This window comes from Maylandia zebra, linkage group LG7 (genome assembly GCF_041146795.1).
Source record: "Maylandia zebra isolate NMK-2024a linkage group LG7, Mzebra_GT3a, whole genome shotgun sequence".
In the NCBI taxonomy this organism is placed as follows: Eukaryota; Metazoa; Chordata; class Actinopteri; order Cichliformes; family Cichlidae; genus Maylandia; species Maylandia zebra.
This window is the reverse complement of record NC_135173.1, coordinates 27,017,581-27,038,006: the sequence shown is the minus strand read 5'-3', so window position 1 is coordinate 27,038,006 and position 20,426 is coordinate 27,017,581. Positions and strand designations below refer to the sequence as shown.

The window sequence follows — 20,426 nt, the reverse complement described above, 5'->3', positions numbered from 1 at the left end:
CTTTACCAATCCAGCCACGGGCCCATCCATCTGGCCCATCAAGACTCACTCTCATTTCATCAGTCCATAAAACCTTAGAAAAACCAGTCTTGAGATATTTCTTGGCCCAGTCTTGACGTTTCAGCTTGTGTGTCTTGTTCAGTGGTGGTCGTCTTTCAGCCTTTCTTACCTTGGCCATGTCTCTGAGTATTGCACACCTTGTGCTTTTGGGCACTCCAGTGATGTTGCAGCTCTGAAATATGGCCAAACTGGTGGCAAGTGGCATCTTGGCAGCTGCACGCTTGACTTTTCTCACTTCATGGGCAGTTATTTGGCGCCTTGGTTTTTCCACACGCTTCTTGCGACCCTGTTGACTATTTTGAATGAAACGCTTGATTGTTGGATGATCACGCTTCAGAAGCTTTGCAATTTTGAGACTCCTGCATCCCTCTGCAAGATATCTCACTATTTTTGACTTTTCTGAGCCTGTCAAGTCCTTCTTTTGACCCATTTGCCAAAGGAAAGGACGTTGCCTAATAATTATGCACACCTGATATAGGGTGTTGATGTCATTAGACCACACCCCTTCTCATTACAGAGATGCACATCACCTAATATGCTTAATTGGTAGTAGGCTTTTGAGCCTATACAGCTTGGAGTAAGACAACATGCATGAAGAGGATGATGTGGACAGAATACTCATTTGCCTAATAATTCTGCACTCCCTGTAGCAGGAGGAGACACCTCCAAGACACAAGACAAATTATTTAGCACTTGTTGTTGTACTCATCAAATAGTGACCCAATTGTACTATAAAGCACCAAATTTTACCAAATGTAAATTTTATTGGTGAACAATTGGTTTAAAAAAAAAGTAACACCGAGGGGAATGTCATAATAATTTCTTGCAATTATTCTCATCACATGTGCACAACTGGCTGATTTAAAGTTTCACGTTTAATTGTTTGTTGTTGTTGTTTTTTACTTTAAACTAAAACCAAAAGAAATGAAAACTTTTGTTCCCAATCATGTGTTTCTGAAAAATGTGTGGCCGGTTGGTTGTCACATTGCTTGTTACTGGCACATTAGTGAAAACTGTAGAGTTGTGTTAATATCACACATTTGACCTGACAAACTTGTTCTTTTTTTTTTTTACTGGTGAATTTGTGGACCCAACATAAAACTTTGAGAGGAAGAAGTTTTATGTAATTGTCATGGGTCAGAGTAATTTTTCATATGGTTTTCCTTATTATATTACATGAGACATTAAATTTCAAAGGGACTACCTACATAAATAAATCTGAAATAAATGATAGATCACAAAACATTAGCCATTATATAAATATGGACACTTATTAAAAAGGTGAAGTCAGTTTTTCACTAGCAAATTAAAGCTAGTGGTAGCTAGGTTTATAAAGAGGTGTGTAACAACCAACCCTGCTATGGGGTTGGTTGCTACACAGTGACAGAGTGCTAATTACTTTTTTTTGGTTAGGGTTAGAGACCCATTTTGAACCAGCATCTTAAGCTTTGATTTAATAAAAGAATGATTATTGAACAATGTTTCAATGATCAACAATTCATGCAAGATTGAAAAGTGTGACAACCAACGCCAGTCTTATAGGGTAATGACAATAAAAAAGGAAAGGAGAAACCAAATAAACAAAAAAAACAACTATCATATGAGCCCATATAAGCTGTGCTCAGTGGTGAGGCTGTCCGACACCACTGTCCGAGGGGAGGAAGAAATGGCAGGGCCTTCACAGGAGACCCCATTGATTCTGGCAATTCGCTCCACGGATGATTTTCCAGGAGGAGTCTGGAATGACACTCCACGGTCCACCTGGGACCAAGTGATGAAAATTTATGTTTAAATTGTGCACCCTGATGTTTCGCTGACATTTCTGAATTTTGGAATGATTAGGACCTGACGTGACATTAAGCAAGGCAAACAGACAAACTGACTACTGAACAAAGGAAGACAGAGGACTTAAACATGGAAAGGTAACGGGGTAGTGGAAAGTGGAAACACCTGGTGAAAACACAACTGTCACCAATTAACCTGACGCCACAGGGGAAGCAGAACTAAACACACTAAACATGGAAACACAAGACTTTCGAAATAAAACAGAAAACATGGAGAGATGTAGACGTGACAACACAAGCTTGGCAAGAGGATGTGGAACACGCAGACATGAAATACATGACAGACTGGGGGAACGGAAAGGAACACAAGGAGAGGAACATGGGAACAGATAAGGGGGATGAGGCTAAACTAAAAGTTATACATAGAGGACAAGGCAGACCTAAACAGGAAAATGACACATAAACCAGAGAGCATGAATGACAATATTAACTAGACTAAACCCCAACTAATAATAACACTAGAACTGAACATTATCCACAATACATCAGAAGAAGGTCAAAGGTCATGACCTGGATGTAAAAGGTCTCATTAATAAGCAACTGCATGAACAGAATCTCCACTTAGGGTAATTTATAAGTTTTGGTCAAAGATAACTCCATGAGCAAATTTCTTTGAAAAAGAAAACGTGTCACATCTTCAGTAACTTTTCATTTATAAATTGCTTCATAATAATTCACACCAGGTTCTCTGTGACCTCATGGTCCTCTTTAAAATGCACTCTTAAAGTAATATGTGTGTTTATATCATATATGATACATCTTGAAAATCTGTTTTCTTATAATGCATGTGTTTTGTTGTTATAGTTGCACATCAGCCAGAATACTGCATGCTTTTGCATCAACCCATACACTGCTTCCTATTGGATAGTCATGGGAAGTGGAGTTTATTCCACTATCCATATTGTTTTTAAACTACTTTCCTCACAGTTGTATACAGAGGTAACACGTGCTTTTACTCTGCATTTTATTCCTGCAGCAAAAAAAAGCATCAATCCCAGCAGAATGAAGAGTGGTCATATATTAAGAAGCCACCAAATGCTTTCATGCTGTACCTGACAGAGCAGAGGTCAAAGGTCATGGCTGAGCTGAACATCACTAGAAGTGCAGCGGTAAATGCAGTTGTGGGAACGAGTGTAAGTGTGTAAATCTGCATATATATACGTATCTGTTCATGCTTTATGCTGGTGTTTGTGCATGTGTAGCAGCTGTCCTATAGTTATGTGTTGTAGCAGTGTAGCTGTGTACTTATGCATGCTGACAGTGTGTTCTTATGATCTTCTGTCCACAGTGGAAGTTACTGTCAAATGAACAGAAGGCCACATATTTCAGTCAGGCAGAAACAGAAAGATGCCGTCACACCAAAAAGAATCCTGATTGGTCCACCAAAGACACTACGTATGTCCAAACTGCCAACATGCAGTCCGTACACGTGCGCATCACTGAACTGAACGATGAAAAGATCACTGAAAAAAGTTTGTATCAGCTCCTGAAAATTCTATTGTGTTTGTTTTTAGGGCAAAAAGATAAAGAGAATCTGACATTGCACCTCTAGCACAAGTGAGAGAAGATTTCAAAGATTTGTTGAAACAAAAAAGACTGAACAGGAAGTTCAACAAGCCAAGAAGCTTTGTGTGAGGCCAGATCAGATACAGCCATCTTCTTCTCATTCATCTGTGACAGAGCCATGCCAGCAGCCACAGACACAGCCAGGTGTTACCAACCTGCCTCACCAGCAGTCAGCGTGTGTGCAGCTGACAAACACACTCATCAACATACCTGTGTGCAAAGTAAATTGGATCCCCTCTTTCTCTCATCAACACCTCCCTGCATCCACATCCTCCTCTGCTGCACCCCTTCAGCTCCAGACTGAGACCACCTTTGTGAGAAAAACTGGTGAAGACTTGCTTTCAGTGCTAGAACAGCTTGACCCCCTCCCCGTCATTGCCCTGTCTCAGCAGCCCTCCTCTCCTCATGCAACCTCTGCTGGCTGACGCTTGACTGTCAGTGCCAGTACCAAAGAAAGCCACCCCTTCTGGCCTTAATGAATTCAGACCATTATTGACCATCAAGGTGCTGAAGAGACTGGTTCAGTTTGCTTTCCAGCCTCTTGTGGGGGTGGATAATACTGCTGTCTACCTGTTGCAGCATGGTCACTCTCACCAGGATGGTACTGGTGACATGCAAGTATCATGTTTCTTTTTATATTCCTGTGCCTTCATCCAACTACTTCTGCTGAGTGAGAAGCTGCTCAAGATGGGTGTCACCTCTTATGTCCTGTTTACCTTCTACACCTCGGATTTGTAGTACAACAGTGAAACATGCCACCTGCAGAAGGTCTCTGATGACACAGCAGTGGTTTGGTGCATTTAGGGTGGGTAGGAGTTAGAGTACAGGGAGCTGGTGGGCAGGCAGCAATCACCTCCATCTGAATGTCAGCAAGACAAAAAAGATGGCGGTTGACTTCCAGAGAATAAAAACTTCACTAGCTGGGCCCACGTCCCCATTTTAGGTTTAACAGCATTTTAGTAGGTAAAAGTAAATGCTTTGACATGAATTGAGCTGTGGATTGGGGAAGGCCTCGAAGGGGATTGGCGACGGCTCCCGGGCCTGGCAGATCCCCATGTACTAAATAGAAATGAAGAAGTTAAAGAATTGAAAACAAGGAGGGAGGGAGGGTGGGGCACGTAAATGAGAATAAACAGTTTGCAGAACTGGGGGAACCTATACAGATGACAACCGGAAGGAGCGTGTTTGGAGGCGTGGTCCTGCTCCTGAAATTCCGATACATAATCTCCAATACAACTAGGGTGGAAACAGTAGACAGATACAGGTATTTGGGTATTCACCTGAATGACGGACTGGACTGGAGGACCATAAGTGATGCTGTGTATAAGAAGGGGATGAGCACAATGTACTTTCTAAGGAAGCTCAGATCCATTAATGTGTGCAGCAAGATGTTAGAGATCTTCTACCAGCCTGTGATAGTGAGTTTCATCTATTTTGCTGTTGTCTGCTGGAGATGCAGCATCATTGACAGAGACACAATGTCAGTCTTACTTTTACTGCTTTTAAATTTTTACTTTTGTTTTGTTTTTTTTTATCAAAAAATTGAAATTCCTGCACTCTTTCTTATGGCTTTTAAAACAGCTATGATGCTTAACACTGGAGCTCATGAAAGGCAGATTTTCACTTTTCCAAAGAGTTGTTCTAGTTTCAGCCATGGGCTGTCTAACAAGCTTAATTTAGACCAACATTGGGTTTTGTCTTTCGTATATTTTTTTAAAACTTATTTGTGATGGTTTATTTTTCCATAAAGATTTCGAGATGTTTGACTCTAGTGACTCAAACCAGGCAATAGTAGGTGTGGTGGGGTATGGTTTGTGTCTCAGCTGAAGGGGCGGGGTGTAACAGTGGGTTCAGGGGGCAGTGCTATGGAAGGCTGGAGGTCACAGCCGTCTCTCATTAATTTCATCATGTCGCCACTATTTGAGTAGCATGCCGGGACCCAGAAGAGAGGAGTGGGAGCAGACAGAGGACAAGAAGAGGGCAAACTTAGCCAACAGAAGCTGAAAAGCTACACCTCTGTTATTGTATATAAAGCACTATAAATAAATTGTCACTCATAGTACAGTGCTGAGTGTGACGGGTCTTACTTCCACAGTGATGCCAATGGACCAGCAACTGGCGTAGCCAGCAAATGCGCCAAGATCGTGGTTGAGTTACCGCCATGCATATGGAACAGATGGCAGTGCACCAACAACAGCTAGAACGGTAGCAGAACCAGGCTGAGTGCTACACCAAAGTTTTGGGCAATCTGTTTTGCTCGTCCTGGCACCTCCTGGGCACCACCGCTGCCCCTCCTGGAACCCACAGTGACACTCTAACAGATGAAGGGGACAACCACTGGCCTTCCTGGAGGTTTTTCAGGCCATTGCAGAGACGTGTCAGTGGCTTCTGTTGCTGCCTGGTGAACCAGCCAGCCACCTGTTACCTTTAATAGAGGTCCAATTTTAATGCATTGGCACGGACCTCATCGGGCACTTCACTCGCTTTTTATTAGTTCTAAAGGATGCAATACAATATCGCAAAGAAGGGCTGCTGTGCAACATTTCTGCAAAAAGTCTTGCGCAGGCACTGTTTCAGGTTTTCTCTTTAGTTGGCATTCTGAAGGAGATACTCACACACTAAAAGAACTATGTGAATTATTGGGCGTTAGATCTGTTTCACCTACCCTCAGACTGACAGGTTGGTGGAAAGGCTAAATAAGATTTTAAAATCCATGATTCGTAAGTTCATTCACAAGGATGAGCAAAATGGTCACTGGTTAGACCTATGTTGTTTGCAGCAGGGAGATGCCCCATGCCTCCATGGGATTTTCTCTCTTTGAGTTACTGTTCGGCAGGAAGCCGCAGGGGGTTTAGGACCTAACTTAAGGAAACTGGGGGAGGTCCAAGCCCAGATAAAAGAGAAATTTTGTACTTTCTGGACCAGAGAGAAAAGCTACACACATTGTGAAGATTATCAAGGGAGAACCTTCTCCAAGCTCAGGAATTGCACCTTAACCTCCTAAGAGCATGGACAAAGGCTGAAACTGCTTCCTTGGTGAGCTTGGAGAAGGAAAGAGGTGGAATAAGGTCTGGCGCTGCCAAATTCCACCATTCCTGCCTCCCTTCATTATGATGACCATCTCATACAGAACCAACGAAAAGATGTTGCTGAATTGCAACAGCGTTTTGCAGATGTGTTCTCTCTGAAGCAATAATCTCTTACATTTATTAGCGTGCATTTTTATTGGCTGAGTGTTGATAAAACCTATTATGAATGAAGTGACTTTTTCTAATCTTCTGGCAAGGGCTTTGCAACCTAGTTTAAGAATACTTTAAGTATTTTAGGGTAATTAATTTTTCAATACATTTCCCACTGGTTTTTGAAATAATGACTGAAATCTTGTTCTTTAAGTAATGATGTATTAAATCTCCAGTTCCTAATTGGTGATGCATCTTCTTTGTGTCACAAAGATAAGACATTGCTGCACAATCACCAATATTGATTGAACGAATCTGCCTGTAATCTCCCTCATAATGGAGCTACTAACTAAAAAGTAATCTCGGGAAGAATGTGAGTGGTGCACTGGTCTCTGAGAGTGGGGTGATGTGAACACACAGCATCACAAAGACCAAAATCATTCATGTATTGTTTAAGAATATCTGTAGTCTCCCAGTTCATTTGACTAATTTCTATGAATTCCTGGATTAAAACCCAGGTTGCAGTCTCCCCCTATTATAATGGTGGTGTCAGAGTGATCCGAAAGTGAAGTGAAGAATGTATGGTTAAAGGAGGGGTCATCAACATTTGGTCAGTATATGCCATCAATACATAGATATTTTATTTTTAGATGTACGTGTAGGTACGAGTCCGTGTGAGGGAACTGCGGAGAGGTGTGTTTATGCAAATATTTTGGGCACATGAGTTAACTGGCTAGTCATTTTAAGCCTCTTCCCTGAAACCAACTCCACATACATCCCATGTGACAAATCTCAGTGAATTTCTGCTGTAAACCATTCAGACAAAGAATAGAAGACAAATGCCTCTCTGTAAATAACATTTATTTAGGTATACAATTTAGTATTCTTATTGACTGTGCACCACCACTGCCTGTCTCGCTCCCTTTTCACTTGGTCGACGTCAGTAGCTTCTAAATGCAGCATTAAGCCTCACCGGAGGGCAATAAAAAAAATTTAAAACAAGTAATTTTCCTACAATGTTTACAGATGCAGGATCACAGGCAGTGCAAACCCACATGCTGCAGGGAATGTCACAGGAATGGCAAAAAAAGAACTAGATCCAATGAAAAAAACCAAACAAAAACCTAACTTACCAGTCATGTCTGAAGTAGCAACTTTTAGTCTTTTAAAGGACCCCATTGTCCTGCTTGATATCCTGTACCCCCCCCCAAAAAACAAACAAACAAAAAAAACAAAAACTATCATGGAAGTCGAGGACATGGTGCAGCAGATGAATCAAAGGAAAGGGGAAAAAAAGAAGACGCAACCAAAATTTTGCAGGGAACTTGAAAGTATGAAAAGAAACTAATAGTGTTCTCTAATACTAAACCAACTGCTATCAAACACAAAGATGATCATGCCCATTTGGTCTCCCTTTTAATTTTCAAGGAATGAAGACATGAAAACGCACACAAATATTTCTCAAGGAGCACACACAGATTCAGACTCCTCAAAGTTGAGTGTTCTCTATTCACCTATTAGCGAAAGTGAAATGTAGCTGGTGCCGTCTCCACATTGTGCTGATGCTGGATTTAAGTGCTTCTAATGACATGAAGGAAATGACATGTGGAGTTGTGAGGATGTGTGGCAAACGGACCAGATTTAACGGATCAGGTATTGCACAGATTATTTATAATAATCTTTTTTTTTTTTTTTAAAAAGAGAAGAAATAAGGCAAAAATAAATATACAGCAAGTTCATACAACATTTACATTTTTAGTCAGTCAGATACTAGGTTTTTAGGAGAAACTGTATGTGTGTGTGTGTGTGTGTGTGTGCGCTGATTAGTCATCCCACTCATCGTCGTCCTCAAAATCCTCATCTTCGTCATCATCATCATCTTCATCTGAGAAAAGAAACATTAAGATGAAGAAGGCGGAGAGTTTTCATATTGGCTCAGTCAATCAAAATCTAAACAGGAAATAAACGAGTGAACAGACTTTACAGATGACCACACATGTGCTGACAGACACACACCCCTAATGGTAACCTTTGCTCAGTCTCCCTGATGTGCATTCAGGGATAGCTAGCACGCACGCACGCACGCACGCACGCACGCACGCACACAGTGGTGAGAGGTGGGGCAGTGATAAGTACTTGACTACATGTTTGATGAGAAAACTAAACTGAAATACTGGTAATTTTTCTGATTTCAACAACAGAAGAAAAACTTAAAGAATAAACAATGAACAACAGGTTGAAAGGTCCATGGAGAAAATCGACTGACAGAAAAAGGAACATTTTCAGGCTGCTACCTGAGGAATGGATGGCTTTGCTCCTCTTCTGCATCACTTCCATGAGAGCACCAACAATGCCTGTGGTTGGAGCTGGTGTCGGAGGGCCGGACTCTGGATGATCCGACACCTGGGAACAGACAAACAGAAAACATAAAAAGAATTGCAACATTGTAGCATTGTAACACAATCCAGAGGAAAGTTGTGGTTCAGAGTTTGCTCTTCACATTATTGTTTTAAGATGAACGTTTTAACTTTAAATGAATCTTATGGCATTTAGACATTTATAATGGAAAACTGCTCATATGAAAAGGTAGATTAAAAATGTATTGTCTTAAAATGCATCTTTTCTCGTGGTTGGTAGTCTAGTAGGTTTCTTCACTGCCACCTTTTGCCAGTAGTAGCAGAAGCTTTTGGGGGTGAGGTGGAAAAACTCGGGATGAAAAGTGGAACATCAAGTTGTATTTTTGCTGAAATACCCATGTCCATTCACTACATGTCCTCTTGTTTTCTGAATAGTCTTCACAAAGGCACATTTGCAAAAGATATTTATGGAATTTGCTTTAAATGACAAACAACCCAAAACATAACAAACTCTCATTATACAAATTAAAAATCATGCTAAATTAGTTGAATGTTATGCCCACACTGCAGTACTTTATATACACTGTAGAAAACCTCATAATTTAATTATAACATAAGACCTAGGTTCAGTTTTACAAAATAGATTATGATTATGAAGTAGATAAAACAAATGGGGAAACATCAGATCTCTGAATACATCTTTTCCCACAAAGGATCTTGATTACATTAATTTTTAAGTCTGACTTAAAGGCAGACTGAGTGACTATATGAAATGCATAGATACGTTTACACTGCCATAAAAGATTTGTCTAAAAAGGGCTGAATATAGGAAAAGCTTAGTTTTGGAGTAAACAGTGGACAGGCTGATTTAAGCAGTAAACAACAAAAACAAAACATTCCACTGGTAATTTTGGTGGGCTTATCTGAGACTGTGGTTAGCTGGCTAATAAGTAGTAAAATTTCCAAGTAGCTTATGAAGAATCTACCAGGAACTACAATGTGGGTTTTCACAAAAACAAAACAAAACCCCAGAACGAAAGGAAACAAAAAAAGGCTGTCTTCATATGTGCAAATAAAGCCTCAAGTATTTATTATGTATTATTGTAGTGATCGCAGTGATCAAAGGGACTGACTCACAGTCTTGAGCTGGATTCCCTGTCGGATCTGGTCCAGCAGGGCATCTCGTCCAGTACTGGAAGTTGGCACTCTGTTGTTTTGCTCCACCTTCTTCAGCTGGGTTCCTCCTCTAATCTGCTCCAACAGCACCGACTTCCCACTTGGACTTGGTGAATGAGGCGAGTCTCCACCCCCACCTACGCTATCTGGCTCTGGAGGAGGAGGTGGGCCAGGTGGGGGAGGAGGAGGGGGAGGTGGCAGTGCAGGAGTGCTGCTCACCACAGAATGCTGTGCCACTGGGAGAGGTGGAGGGGGTGGAGGTTGGGGAGTAACAGAGGCATGTAAAGGAAGGGGAGGAGGAGGGGGAGACTGGTGGTGGTGGTGGGATGCAGGAGGCGGCTGGTGACTTCCCCTGGTGGGTGGAGGTGGGGGAGGTGGGGCACCCAGAGTTCCCGGTCTGGAGGGAGGTGGTGGAGGCGGGGCTAAGGCCGGGGCCCTGGATGGAGGAGGGGGAGGAGGGGCTCCTCGGCCTCCTCTGGAAGGTGGAGGTGGGGGTGGAGCCAAGCTGTGGGGCGGCGGGGGAGGAGGCGGAGGGCCGCCTCGAGAAGGTGGTGGAGGGGGTGCTGTAGAAGTAGAACACAACAAGAAACATCCTACGTTTAACTCTTGTGCAGTTTTGCTCCACTCTGCTGCAGCACTGTGATCTGGGGAAACATCTGGATCTGGAGCTCAGAAAAGTAACTAAGCCCCAAAGTAACTAAGCCTACGTTCACACTGCAGGCGAAAGCGCCTTTCAAAGCCGATCTGGGTCACTTTCGTATGTGGTACTGAATCCGATACATATCTGATGTTTCAGAAAGCGACTGCTGTTTGAACGGTCATGTCGCATTAAATCCGTCTTTTACGTCACTGACACAAGACAGACGCTAATTATCAGCGCCGGAGACATTGTGAACGCTTCCTGGCCATCCAGTGTAGATGTCAGTGAAACTGTTGTGAAGACAACGTTGGAGAAACGTGAACATTTTATTTGTACTGTATAATCTGCAGATTCTGACAGAAATCTGCAGCTATCCTTTGAAGCGCCGCTCCTCTCTAAAACAGCAATAAGGATAATCATTAGGCCATATGTAAATAACAAAATAACTTAATAACTTAAAGCAAAATTGGGAAACGTAAAGTTCGAAACAAGTCTTTATATTAACGGCCATCAGTCAAACAATACCGTTTGGTCTGGGTCTAAACGGCGCGTTGTGTGTGACATCTTCTTTAGCGCATGCGGGCCGCTTTGAGGGTTCACACTGGAGCGCGTTTGCTGTCACATTTTATTTGTAGTGTGAACAAGCAGACAAAAAAAATCGGATTTGATCAAAAAAAAAAATCGGATTTGATCAAAAAAATCGGAATTGAGCATTAAGACCTGCAGTCTGAACGTAGCCTAAGGGTCTAATGTGGGTCAGTTCTTACCACACTGCAACAATTACTTATGCTGCAGGCCCAGTCTGCTGCAGAGCAGGTTGTGTTTGACACAAGAGATAAATTTGTAAGAAATCACCATCTATCGACCAATCAGCTCACTGGAATTTTTTTTTAGGAAGAACCTAAAAACCTCTAAATCCCTGGAAACTTTAGAGATCGTCTGAAGTCTTTATCTTTCCCTGAAATGCACCAAGTAAAATGATACTTGAGAGCTTAGAGTCTTATCCCTGTCGATGTTTCTCAGTGGTATAATGCTGATTACACCAACTTTTCCTAAGTTAACTAGATTAAGTAACCACAGATTGTCTTACTAAATTCAAACCACCTTCATGTGACTGTAGATACCTGAAATATTTGAAGCCACATGAGTAAAATATATCATGTGCATGCTAAACTAACTTCATACTACAGGCTACTCTCTCAAACAAGGCATTTTATAAACTAACCAGTATTAGTCTGCAACACTAAAAAAAATAAAATTCTTATAAAATATTAAAGATAAATGAGGGAACGACTCGCATTATTAGAATATAACAGGTAATTAAAGAGGGGTTCAATTTACACCAACACATACGCTGGCACTGTCCTAAATTCAAACACCTCTTTTCTAACTAGTCCATGGTAACATGATTCAAACAGTCAGGACAGAAGAATCTGAGTACGTTTCACAAAATAACAATTCAGACTCAGAAAAGCACTTGATCTGCTCATATTTGCTGTGTGATGTGAAAAAAGGAAGCAGGTGGCAGCTCAAGATAAAACCGTGAGAAGAACTGCAACATGTGAATTTATAAAAGTTCAAAAATATCAGATCTCTGACTTCATACACTGACCAGTGAGAATCAACTGGATTTTTATGAACATTTCACTTAAATCTGGCATTTATTCAGTTATTAATTATTTTTTTTTAATGATGAAATATCCCCAAAACGATGAAATAGCTGTGTTTTGGAAGTGGTAAACAACACAATAAAAAAAATAAGCATTTTATTCTAATTTAAAAAATGTAATTAATATACTGTATCATTTCTGTGTTCACAGTACATTTTTGAACAAAGACATTTCTATTTCTAGTTCAACAATTTCTATTTCTCTGTGAAAGACAAAAAATGGGAACTTAAAACTCTTTTTTTTTATACTGTTCAACAATTTGTAATTATCAGTTCAGTTCACAGGTAGGTTAGTGTGTGTGTGTGTGTGTGTGTGTGTGTGTGTGTGTGTGTGTGTGTGCGCGCGCGTGCTCACCCTGTCTTCTCAGCTCGTTCTTGACTGCCTCCACCCCTCCCTTCTTCTCGATGAAGTCGTAGATGACCTTGGACGTTTCTCTGTCCTTCAGCTGAGCCTCAGAGATGCCGCACATGTCGAACAGGTTCTTCAGTTCAGGGTCCAGGTTATTCAGCTGTTGACAAAGTATATTTTAAAATACGCTTTACGCTGGGGAGGACCTTATGAAGAACCTTATGGTGCAAAAACCAGGCCAGCAACTCAAATATGACTTTAGCCACAGAAAAACAAAAAATATTTGGGTGGCCGTTAATATGGGCGTTGGTAACAGTGACGTAAACTTCATCTAATGCTTTTTAATGTCTGATGGCAGCAGAAAGAGACAGTAGATATGTCTGTATATCAATAACATGTAAACCCAGATACAAGGTAAATCAAAGTCTTATCAATCAGAATCAACTTTGTCATTCTTCCCCTTCTGTGGTGTTTCTGTCCTGCTCATATCACACAACCTGAGCCCGTCATCATTGCTATAAAGCCCAGCATTTGTGCAGGAGTTTATGTCCCATTTCCCCCTTTTTCCTCTCTATATGAAGTATGTCCATGTGTTTATAAGTCAAAATTATGTTTTCATCCAGCAAGTAACTAGAGAATGAGAACTGTGAAAAGTTGCACATTCATAAACTTAAAGTGTGAACTTTATAAGGATGTCATGTTTCTGTATCATCTCTGTCCTGTTGGACCCTCAAACCCAAAAACACATCCGCCTGTTTAATGCTCCGATATATTCAAAATCTAAAGAAAACTATAGTGTACAATTTTCTAATCCAATAAAAGAATATTTACTACATCAGCTTACCTTTCATTTTATTTGAAATCTACAAAAGGATCACATCTTTTTAGCTTATTTGTAGCTGTCACTGTGGGATATTGCCCTAAATATAACTACCTAAAGCTTCCACACAGTTGGAGTGGACGTATTAATTTGTTTGTGAGATAGTCACAGAGATATAAAACAATATGAACTAAAAATAAATACCCTGAACACCAAAACACTAGGTGGCTGCCACAGGTGTCATCTTTCTCATACAATGTAGTGGAGAAATAACAGGTGACACTACATGACATTTAAAATATAAACTCTGCTGGGCTGTAAAGTGTGTTCTTTGGTTTCTGTGTGGATGTATGTGACAGATTTCACTGTCTTCACTGAAGATGACTGACATTGGTCCAGAAAGGTAAACACGATGCTTGTTTTGTGAATGTCATAATGCTTGCAGTTTAATTCACATCTTTTTGTCGATACTTTTACAGTTTCCTCTTTTGATTTTTTTATGCTGTGCAGACAAAAACAAACAAACAAAAAAACAAAACAAAGGACTGAAGTAAATATGGAAGAACAGGTAAGTTTGCTGTTCAAAGATGTATCCGGGCTAAGGCTTTAACCTTGTATGTTACTTACTGTCACTGTTTGTCTATGGAAATATTAACTCCTGCTGAAGATCTTCAATTCAGTTTCAATTTAGTCTTATTTATATAGAGCTGAATCACACCAGCAGTGGCCTCAAAGTGCTTTATATTTTAAAGACCCTTTAACTGAATAAAACTGGTTTTAAAAGCTAAACAGCTCCCTGTTTATGTTGGATTGTTTTTTTTAAACTAACAATAGACTTCCTCATGTTCTAGGTCTGATGAGTGTTTAATTTGTCCGCAGTGCAGGAGCTCAGACTGACGCTCAAAGTGCCGTGTGACACCTTGTGGTGAGCAGCAGGAAATGCACACTGGCTGTACCCTGATTCCTGGTATCCAATCAGGTATTTTTATTTTTCTTATGCTTCTGTGCATTAGAAACATTTATCGAAGCTTTAAAGATTATACTAACCTTACAGGTTTTGTTTAAAGGATGCTACTAAAATAGATGTTTTAGCAGCAACTGAGTTTTTTGTTAGTACGATTCATTTCCTGCGCACAGCCTGATCTGCAGTATAACTGCTGTGAGCCATTTTTAACACATTGGTCTATTTCTTCAGAAATCTTTAGACAAAATGTGATTTCTGTAACTCATATGATATGATCAGCTGGAGAGAAGATAACTGACACAGGTCTGGATTAGAGAAAACCCAAAATAAACTCCAACATCTGCATCTTTTTTAAAATCATTAAGGTTATATGCTGTACATTCATTCCAACTTGGAAAAACACTTCAAAGAAACCATTAAAAGCCCAAAATTACCAAAACATTCGCGCCCATGTTGAGTGTATGCAAGCTTCTGATAACAACTGAATGTGAAAACAACAGAAACAGTCTTTACTTGTTAATAATTTTGGATAAAAATGCTTAATGTGATTTACAGAAAAAAATACTTTAATGTTGCTCAGTGGAACTTTGTATAATTTTGTCTATTATCAGACTTCACTGACACATGATGGCTCTCTTACAGCAACAGGAGAGGTGTTTAACTGTTGCTAACAGTAACAGTTTTACATTACCGTATTTTCACGACCATAAGGCGCACTGTGCTAAAAGGCGCAGTCTCAGTTATGTGTGCCCTTACTGTATTTAACACACACATAAGGCGCACTGGACCATAGGGCGCATACAAGTACCGTATGCATATTTAAAAATAAAGCGGGAGCAAACCTGAATTCAGTACCTTACTCACATTTCTATTGCCGGTAATCGTCATCATCAACAACACACAAGCATACAAGTGTGCGTATTTAAAAATAAAGCGGGAGCAAAACTGAGTTTGGTACTCACATTTTTATTACCAATAATCGTCATCATCAACAACATACAAGCATACAAGTGTGCGTATTTAAAAATAAAGCAGGAGCAAAACAAAGTTTGGTACTCACATTTTTATCATCAATCAAACCCATCGAAGTCCTCATCCTCTGTGTCTGAATTGAACAGCTGCGCTAAATCTCCATCAAACATGCCAGGTTCACTTTCTTCACTGTCAGAGTCACTTTCCGTGCCGTGCGGCTCCTCGGAAACGATGCCGGCTTTTGCGAAAGCTCGAACAACAGTGCCAGCAGAGATGTTAGCCCAAGCATCTACAATCCATTCGCAAATTGTGGCGTAACTCGCCCGGCGCTGCCTTCCACTCTTGGTGAAACTGTGGTCTCCACCGGTCATCCATCGCTCCCAGGCCGCTCGCAGCCTTACTTTGAACGGGCGGTTCACACCGATGTCCAGCGGTTGGAGTTCCTTTGTCAGGCCTCCCGGAATGACAGCAAGCTCACAGTTCATTTGCTTCACAAGTTTTTTCACATCGGCTGTGAGATGGGCACGCTACCGTGCTGGTCCCCTTCTTCTCCACAGTGTGACTCACCGGGATGTCAAAAGTGAGCGGACCTCGTCCATGTTTGTGATGTGGCTGGGCTGGATGTTTTTGTCGCCGATGTGTTTGCTGCAGTAGGAGCAGAAGATGGCCAGCTTTTCCTTATAATCCGCTGGAAGTTGCTGCGCTACCGTAGTCCTGGTCCGGATGGGAAAATGGCACCGTTTCATAAAACGAAAGCACCAAGACGGACCTCCTTGGAAATGTTCAATGTTCATCTCTTCAGCTAGTGAAACTGCTTTTAGCCGAATGGTGACCGTCAAAACGCTTCTCCCGCTCGCTCTTTGCTCGATGATCCACCGCTCGAGTCTTTCCTCCAACTCGGGCCACCTCGCCTTATGTCTGCGGAAACTCAGCTGCGTTTTCTTGACCTGCCGGAGCTTGTTTTCCAGCTTCCTCCATTTGCGAACCATCGATTAGTTAATCTTAAATTCTCTCGCCGCTGCTCGATTTCCATGTTCCTCCGCGTAGCTGATGGCCTTCAGTTTAAACTGTGCTTCATAAGCATGTCTCTTTGCCATTTTCAGGGTTGTTAAAACAACGATGTCCTGCATAATGCACATACCTGTTCTTTTATACAGGTATGTGCGATTGTCCCGGTATATACGATCAACGCCCACACTTCACCCTTTAACGTTCTCATGGTGTTCTCTACTACGTCCTCCTTACAACACATAGGGCGCACTGCGCTATAGGGCGCGCCGCACTTTTTGAAGAAAATCTAAGACTTTTAAGTGCGCCTTATGGTCGTGAAAATACGGTAAGCTAAAAAAAACAAAAACACAAAACTAAATTTAAATACTAAATTTAACTAAAAACAATGCCAGAAGCCTTTAGAGAGCGATCTACATGTTGGTCAACTACATTTTAGATATTTCTGTATAATTTTGGAAGGTTGAGCAATTTCTAAAAGTGTATCCTGATCTTGTCGGGACAATAAGTAACTGTGAATGGATCCAAAATGTATCTGAATGGGGCTTGCAGGGACATGACTGATCTGGGCCTAATCAAGTCTGAATCCATCATCCTTATACATTTTGGGTCTGTAAAGTAGACACATAAAGCTTTAAACAAGTACGTTTTAATTAATTGCAAGTCATATAGTAATGTATCATAAATGATCCAGTAACACACAGTAAATGTTGCCAGTACAAGGAAAGCGGAAGACAGCGTGACAGCTACATTATTGCCCACAGAGTCAGCGTTACAAAGATGTAACCTACAGATGTTTTTTTGACCTGACAGAAAATCTCCAAATTCCTTCTGTGCAGGTTCTCAGATGCAGAGCAGGAAGCAACAAGAGCCAAATTTGTGCGATTTCATCAAGCAGCCACCACACAAGTCACTACTGTGCTTGCTTGTGTGTGTGTATATATAAAGGGGGGTACTCACATCAAAACCTGTGTTTGGATCCCAGCCCACATGACCAATGTGCCTGAAGAAGACAGATGTGTAGTGAGATCATGCAAACACGCGTATGTAAGTACACAGAAGAACATCAGCTGGTTAGCATGTGCACATGATACACAGTGAATGCACACACTGCACTCTGATAATGTGGCCATTGAAGGCTCTCAGACGTTAATGTAACATGTTCACTGTTGCCACAAAGGAGCCTATCATTGCTAGATCAGACTGTACAGACACCACAGTCCAAAAACTTTATCATTTGTCATTGTGTTTCAAGTTTTAGGGTGTGTAAAGCAGACTTTTGCTTTTCTGCTGTTCAGTCTCTGCCTACCAGCTAACACCAGCCTTTCTAATCTTGTGTTTTCCAATCAGCAAGCTTGATACAAGATTCTTTATTCGTCACATGCATAGTTATACAAATATAACACGCGGTGAAATGTAACCTGACACAATCCACTGGTCACTGTTATGGTGACCTTGATTCAGCTGCTTTCACAGAAAATCTTTTGGCTGGGTGAGCTACAACTCTATCATGATTACCTGCAGCTGGGAATAGTAGTCTTCCCACTCTGGAGTAGGGCTGTGCGATATGACCAAAATCTCATATCCCGATATAAGACATCTATCGTCCCAATAACGATATAAATCACAAAAATTTAACATTTTTTGTAAATTCTGTGAATCTCGGGCAGCTCGACTTGTGGGAAGTGTTTCCAGCTGGGCGTCATGTAGCTGGAGTCGAGTGTTTTAACCAATGGATGAATCGATACATTTTTAGACATAAGTTGTAAAGGCCGCAGTTTTCTTTGTAAGTATTTATTACACGGCGTGCTGCGGGGAAAAGCCTGTTCTAACGTTTGAGTCTAAGGTTTGTTTTCTAGCACCTGACGGCTCTTTTTTGCTTCTCATCCATAAACACTCTGCATACTCTTTCACGTCATTCAGTTTATTTTGAAAGGTCTCAACAGGATCTTGAGCTTTATTCTGAAAGGTTTATGTGGAAAATAAACAAGCAGACACGCGGTGGTTTTACCGTCGTTGTTGCTAACGACAACGCATAAAAACAGGCACTTGTCCGTCTGTAGTGTGGTTATATTAAATATAAGAGAAAGAGAGAACTTTAAGAAATTAATATAGCCACTACAGTGACCATCAAAATGATGAGAAAATATTGCCGTAAACAGTTTATTTTGCGACACCACAAAACAAACGATAGTGTAAAATGAAACGATAGACGTTTTTATATCGTCAGCCGATATATATCGTTATATCGAACAGCCCTACTCTGGAGATCAACTATGAGCTGGAGGTGTGAATTAGGTCATATTTGTGGGTTTCACAGCGTGGTATGTGTGCATATGTGAGGATATATATGCACATGTGCTAAAGGGACCACGTTTTTAACCCCTACCCTTGTGACAGTAAACAACAGAGAAATAATCAGCTACATCTCGTAGACAATTTTCAACCACACCAACTTAGACTGCAGCTGGTGGTCCTTGTTCTGCTCTCCCACTCACAGCAGATCTCCACAGCAGAACTAGGACTACTGTTGCCAGGTTAAATCTAGGATACTGCAGTTGAAATCTGTTTGGCCACAAGACAAAAGGCCTTAAGAGAGCAGAATGGCCACAAGAGCAGCTTGCCCATATGGAAGAACTGCAGTTACTAAACTGTCAAAATTTGATTGTGCAATAATAAATATTAATAATAAGTAATTTTCTCCATCAACAGATGAAAAAGTTTAACTACATGATAAAATATGTTCATTATTTTAGACATTTGATTTGGTTCAATAAATTTAAAAAAAGTCCTATTTGCTCAGCACTGGAGCACTCAGTACACTGTGTGGTGTGACTCGGACTCACTGGAAGTTGCTCGGCGTGCCGATATCGGCCTTCGTCAGCTTCTTCTTCTTGCCTTTGGTTTTCTTGTCCTTCCGGCTCAGGCCGCTGTGGCTCAGCATGTTGTTGATGTGATATGGCTGTTGATGGCTGTGGGAGTTGTGGAATCGGACATTGTTGATCTCCGGGTTCTTTATGTCTACTGTGGCCACATGCAGAGTTGGGCCTGTGCATGTGGAGGAAGTTAGCAGAAAGAGTTGAAAAAGTAACAACCACTATAATTTTTTTAATGATTTTTAACAACTCAGATTTTTATTGTCACATATTCAGCCAAAAAGTATCTTTGTGTGTGTGTGTGTGTGTGTGTGTGTGTGTGTGTGTGTGTGTGTGTGTGAGAGAGAGACACAAAATACAGAGTGAGTGTGATAAGTACTGATGATATATGCTGATGATACAGATGAGTATCGCCAACTCATCAGAAGTAGCTCGATGATCTTCATCGAACTACTACAAACCGCCTACGATGGCTCGACCAGCCAGGTACGCATTCATGACGAAGTGTCCGAAGAATTCCCCATCATGACAGGGGCCCGGCAGGGCGATGTGGTGTCACCGCTGTTGTTCAACATCGTCATCGATGCGATAATGCGCAAAGCATTCGAGGGCCGCCGCGGAGTCCAAGCCTCGACCGATCGATTTATCACCGATCTAATGTTCGCTGACGATAGCGCCATTTTTGCCGAAGACGACACCGAGGCAACTCACATCCTCTATGACATTTCCCGGCACTCCAAACTGTACGGCCTCAAGGTTAACGCCGAGAAGACCAAAGTCCTGACCACCGACGGCTCACCAACGATCGTCCACCTCGATGGTGTGCAGATCAAACAAGTCCAACAATTTCAATATCTGGGGTCCCTCGTCGAGGAGAGGAAAGTGGCATCATCAGTGGAGATACGCTCCAGAATTGGGCTGGCGGCGGCAGCATTTGCTTCCCTGC

General features: G+C 41.4%; 1 protein-coding gene across 2 annotated transcripts in view; it reads right to left on the bottom strand.

Moving 5' to 3' along the window:
- Positions 1 to 7,489: 7,489 nt before the first annotated feature.
- wasla (WASP like actin nucleation promoting factor a) overlaps positions 7,490 to 20,426 on the bottom strand; it is a 28,774-nt gene continuing 15,837 nt past the window's right edge. For both annotated transcript variants that reach the window (XM_004556265.6, XM_004556267.6), the window contains 6 exons: positions 19,451 to 19,652; positions 17,565 to 17,607; positions 12,847 to 13,000; positions 10,144 to 10,745; positions 8,944 to 9,052; positions 7,490 to 8,534 (listed from right to left, as the gene is read on the bottom strand). In XM_004556265.6, coding sequence (XP_004556322.1) covers positions 8,473 to 8,534; positions 8,944 to 9,052; positions 10,144 to 10,745; positions 12,847 to 13,000; positions 17,565 to 17,607; positions 19,451 to 19,652 — 1,172 coding nt within the window. In that variant the 3' untranslated portion in view covers positions 7,490 to 8,472. The remainder of the gene's footprint in view (positions 8,535 to 8,943; positions 9,053 to 10,143; positions 10,746 to 12,846; positions 13,001 to 17,564; positions 17,608 to 19,450; positions 19,653 to 20,426) is intronic.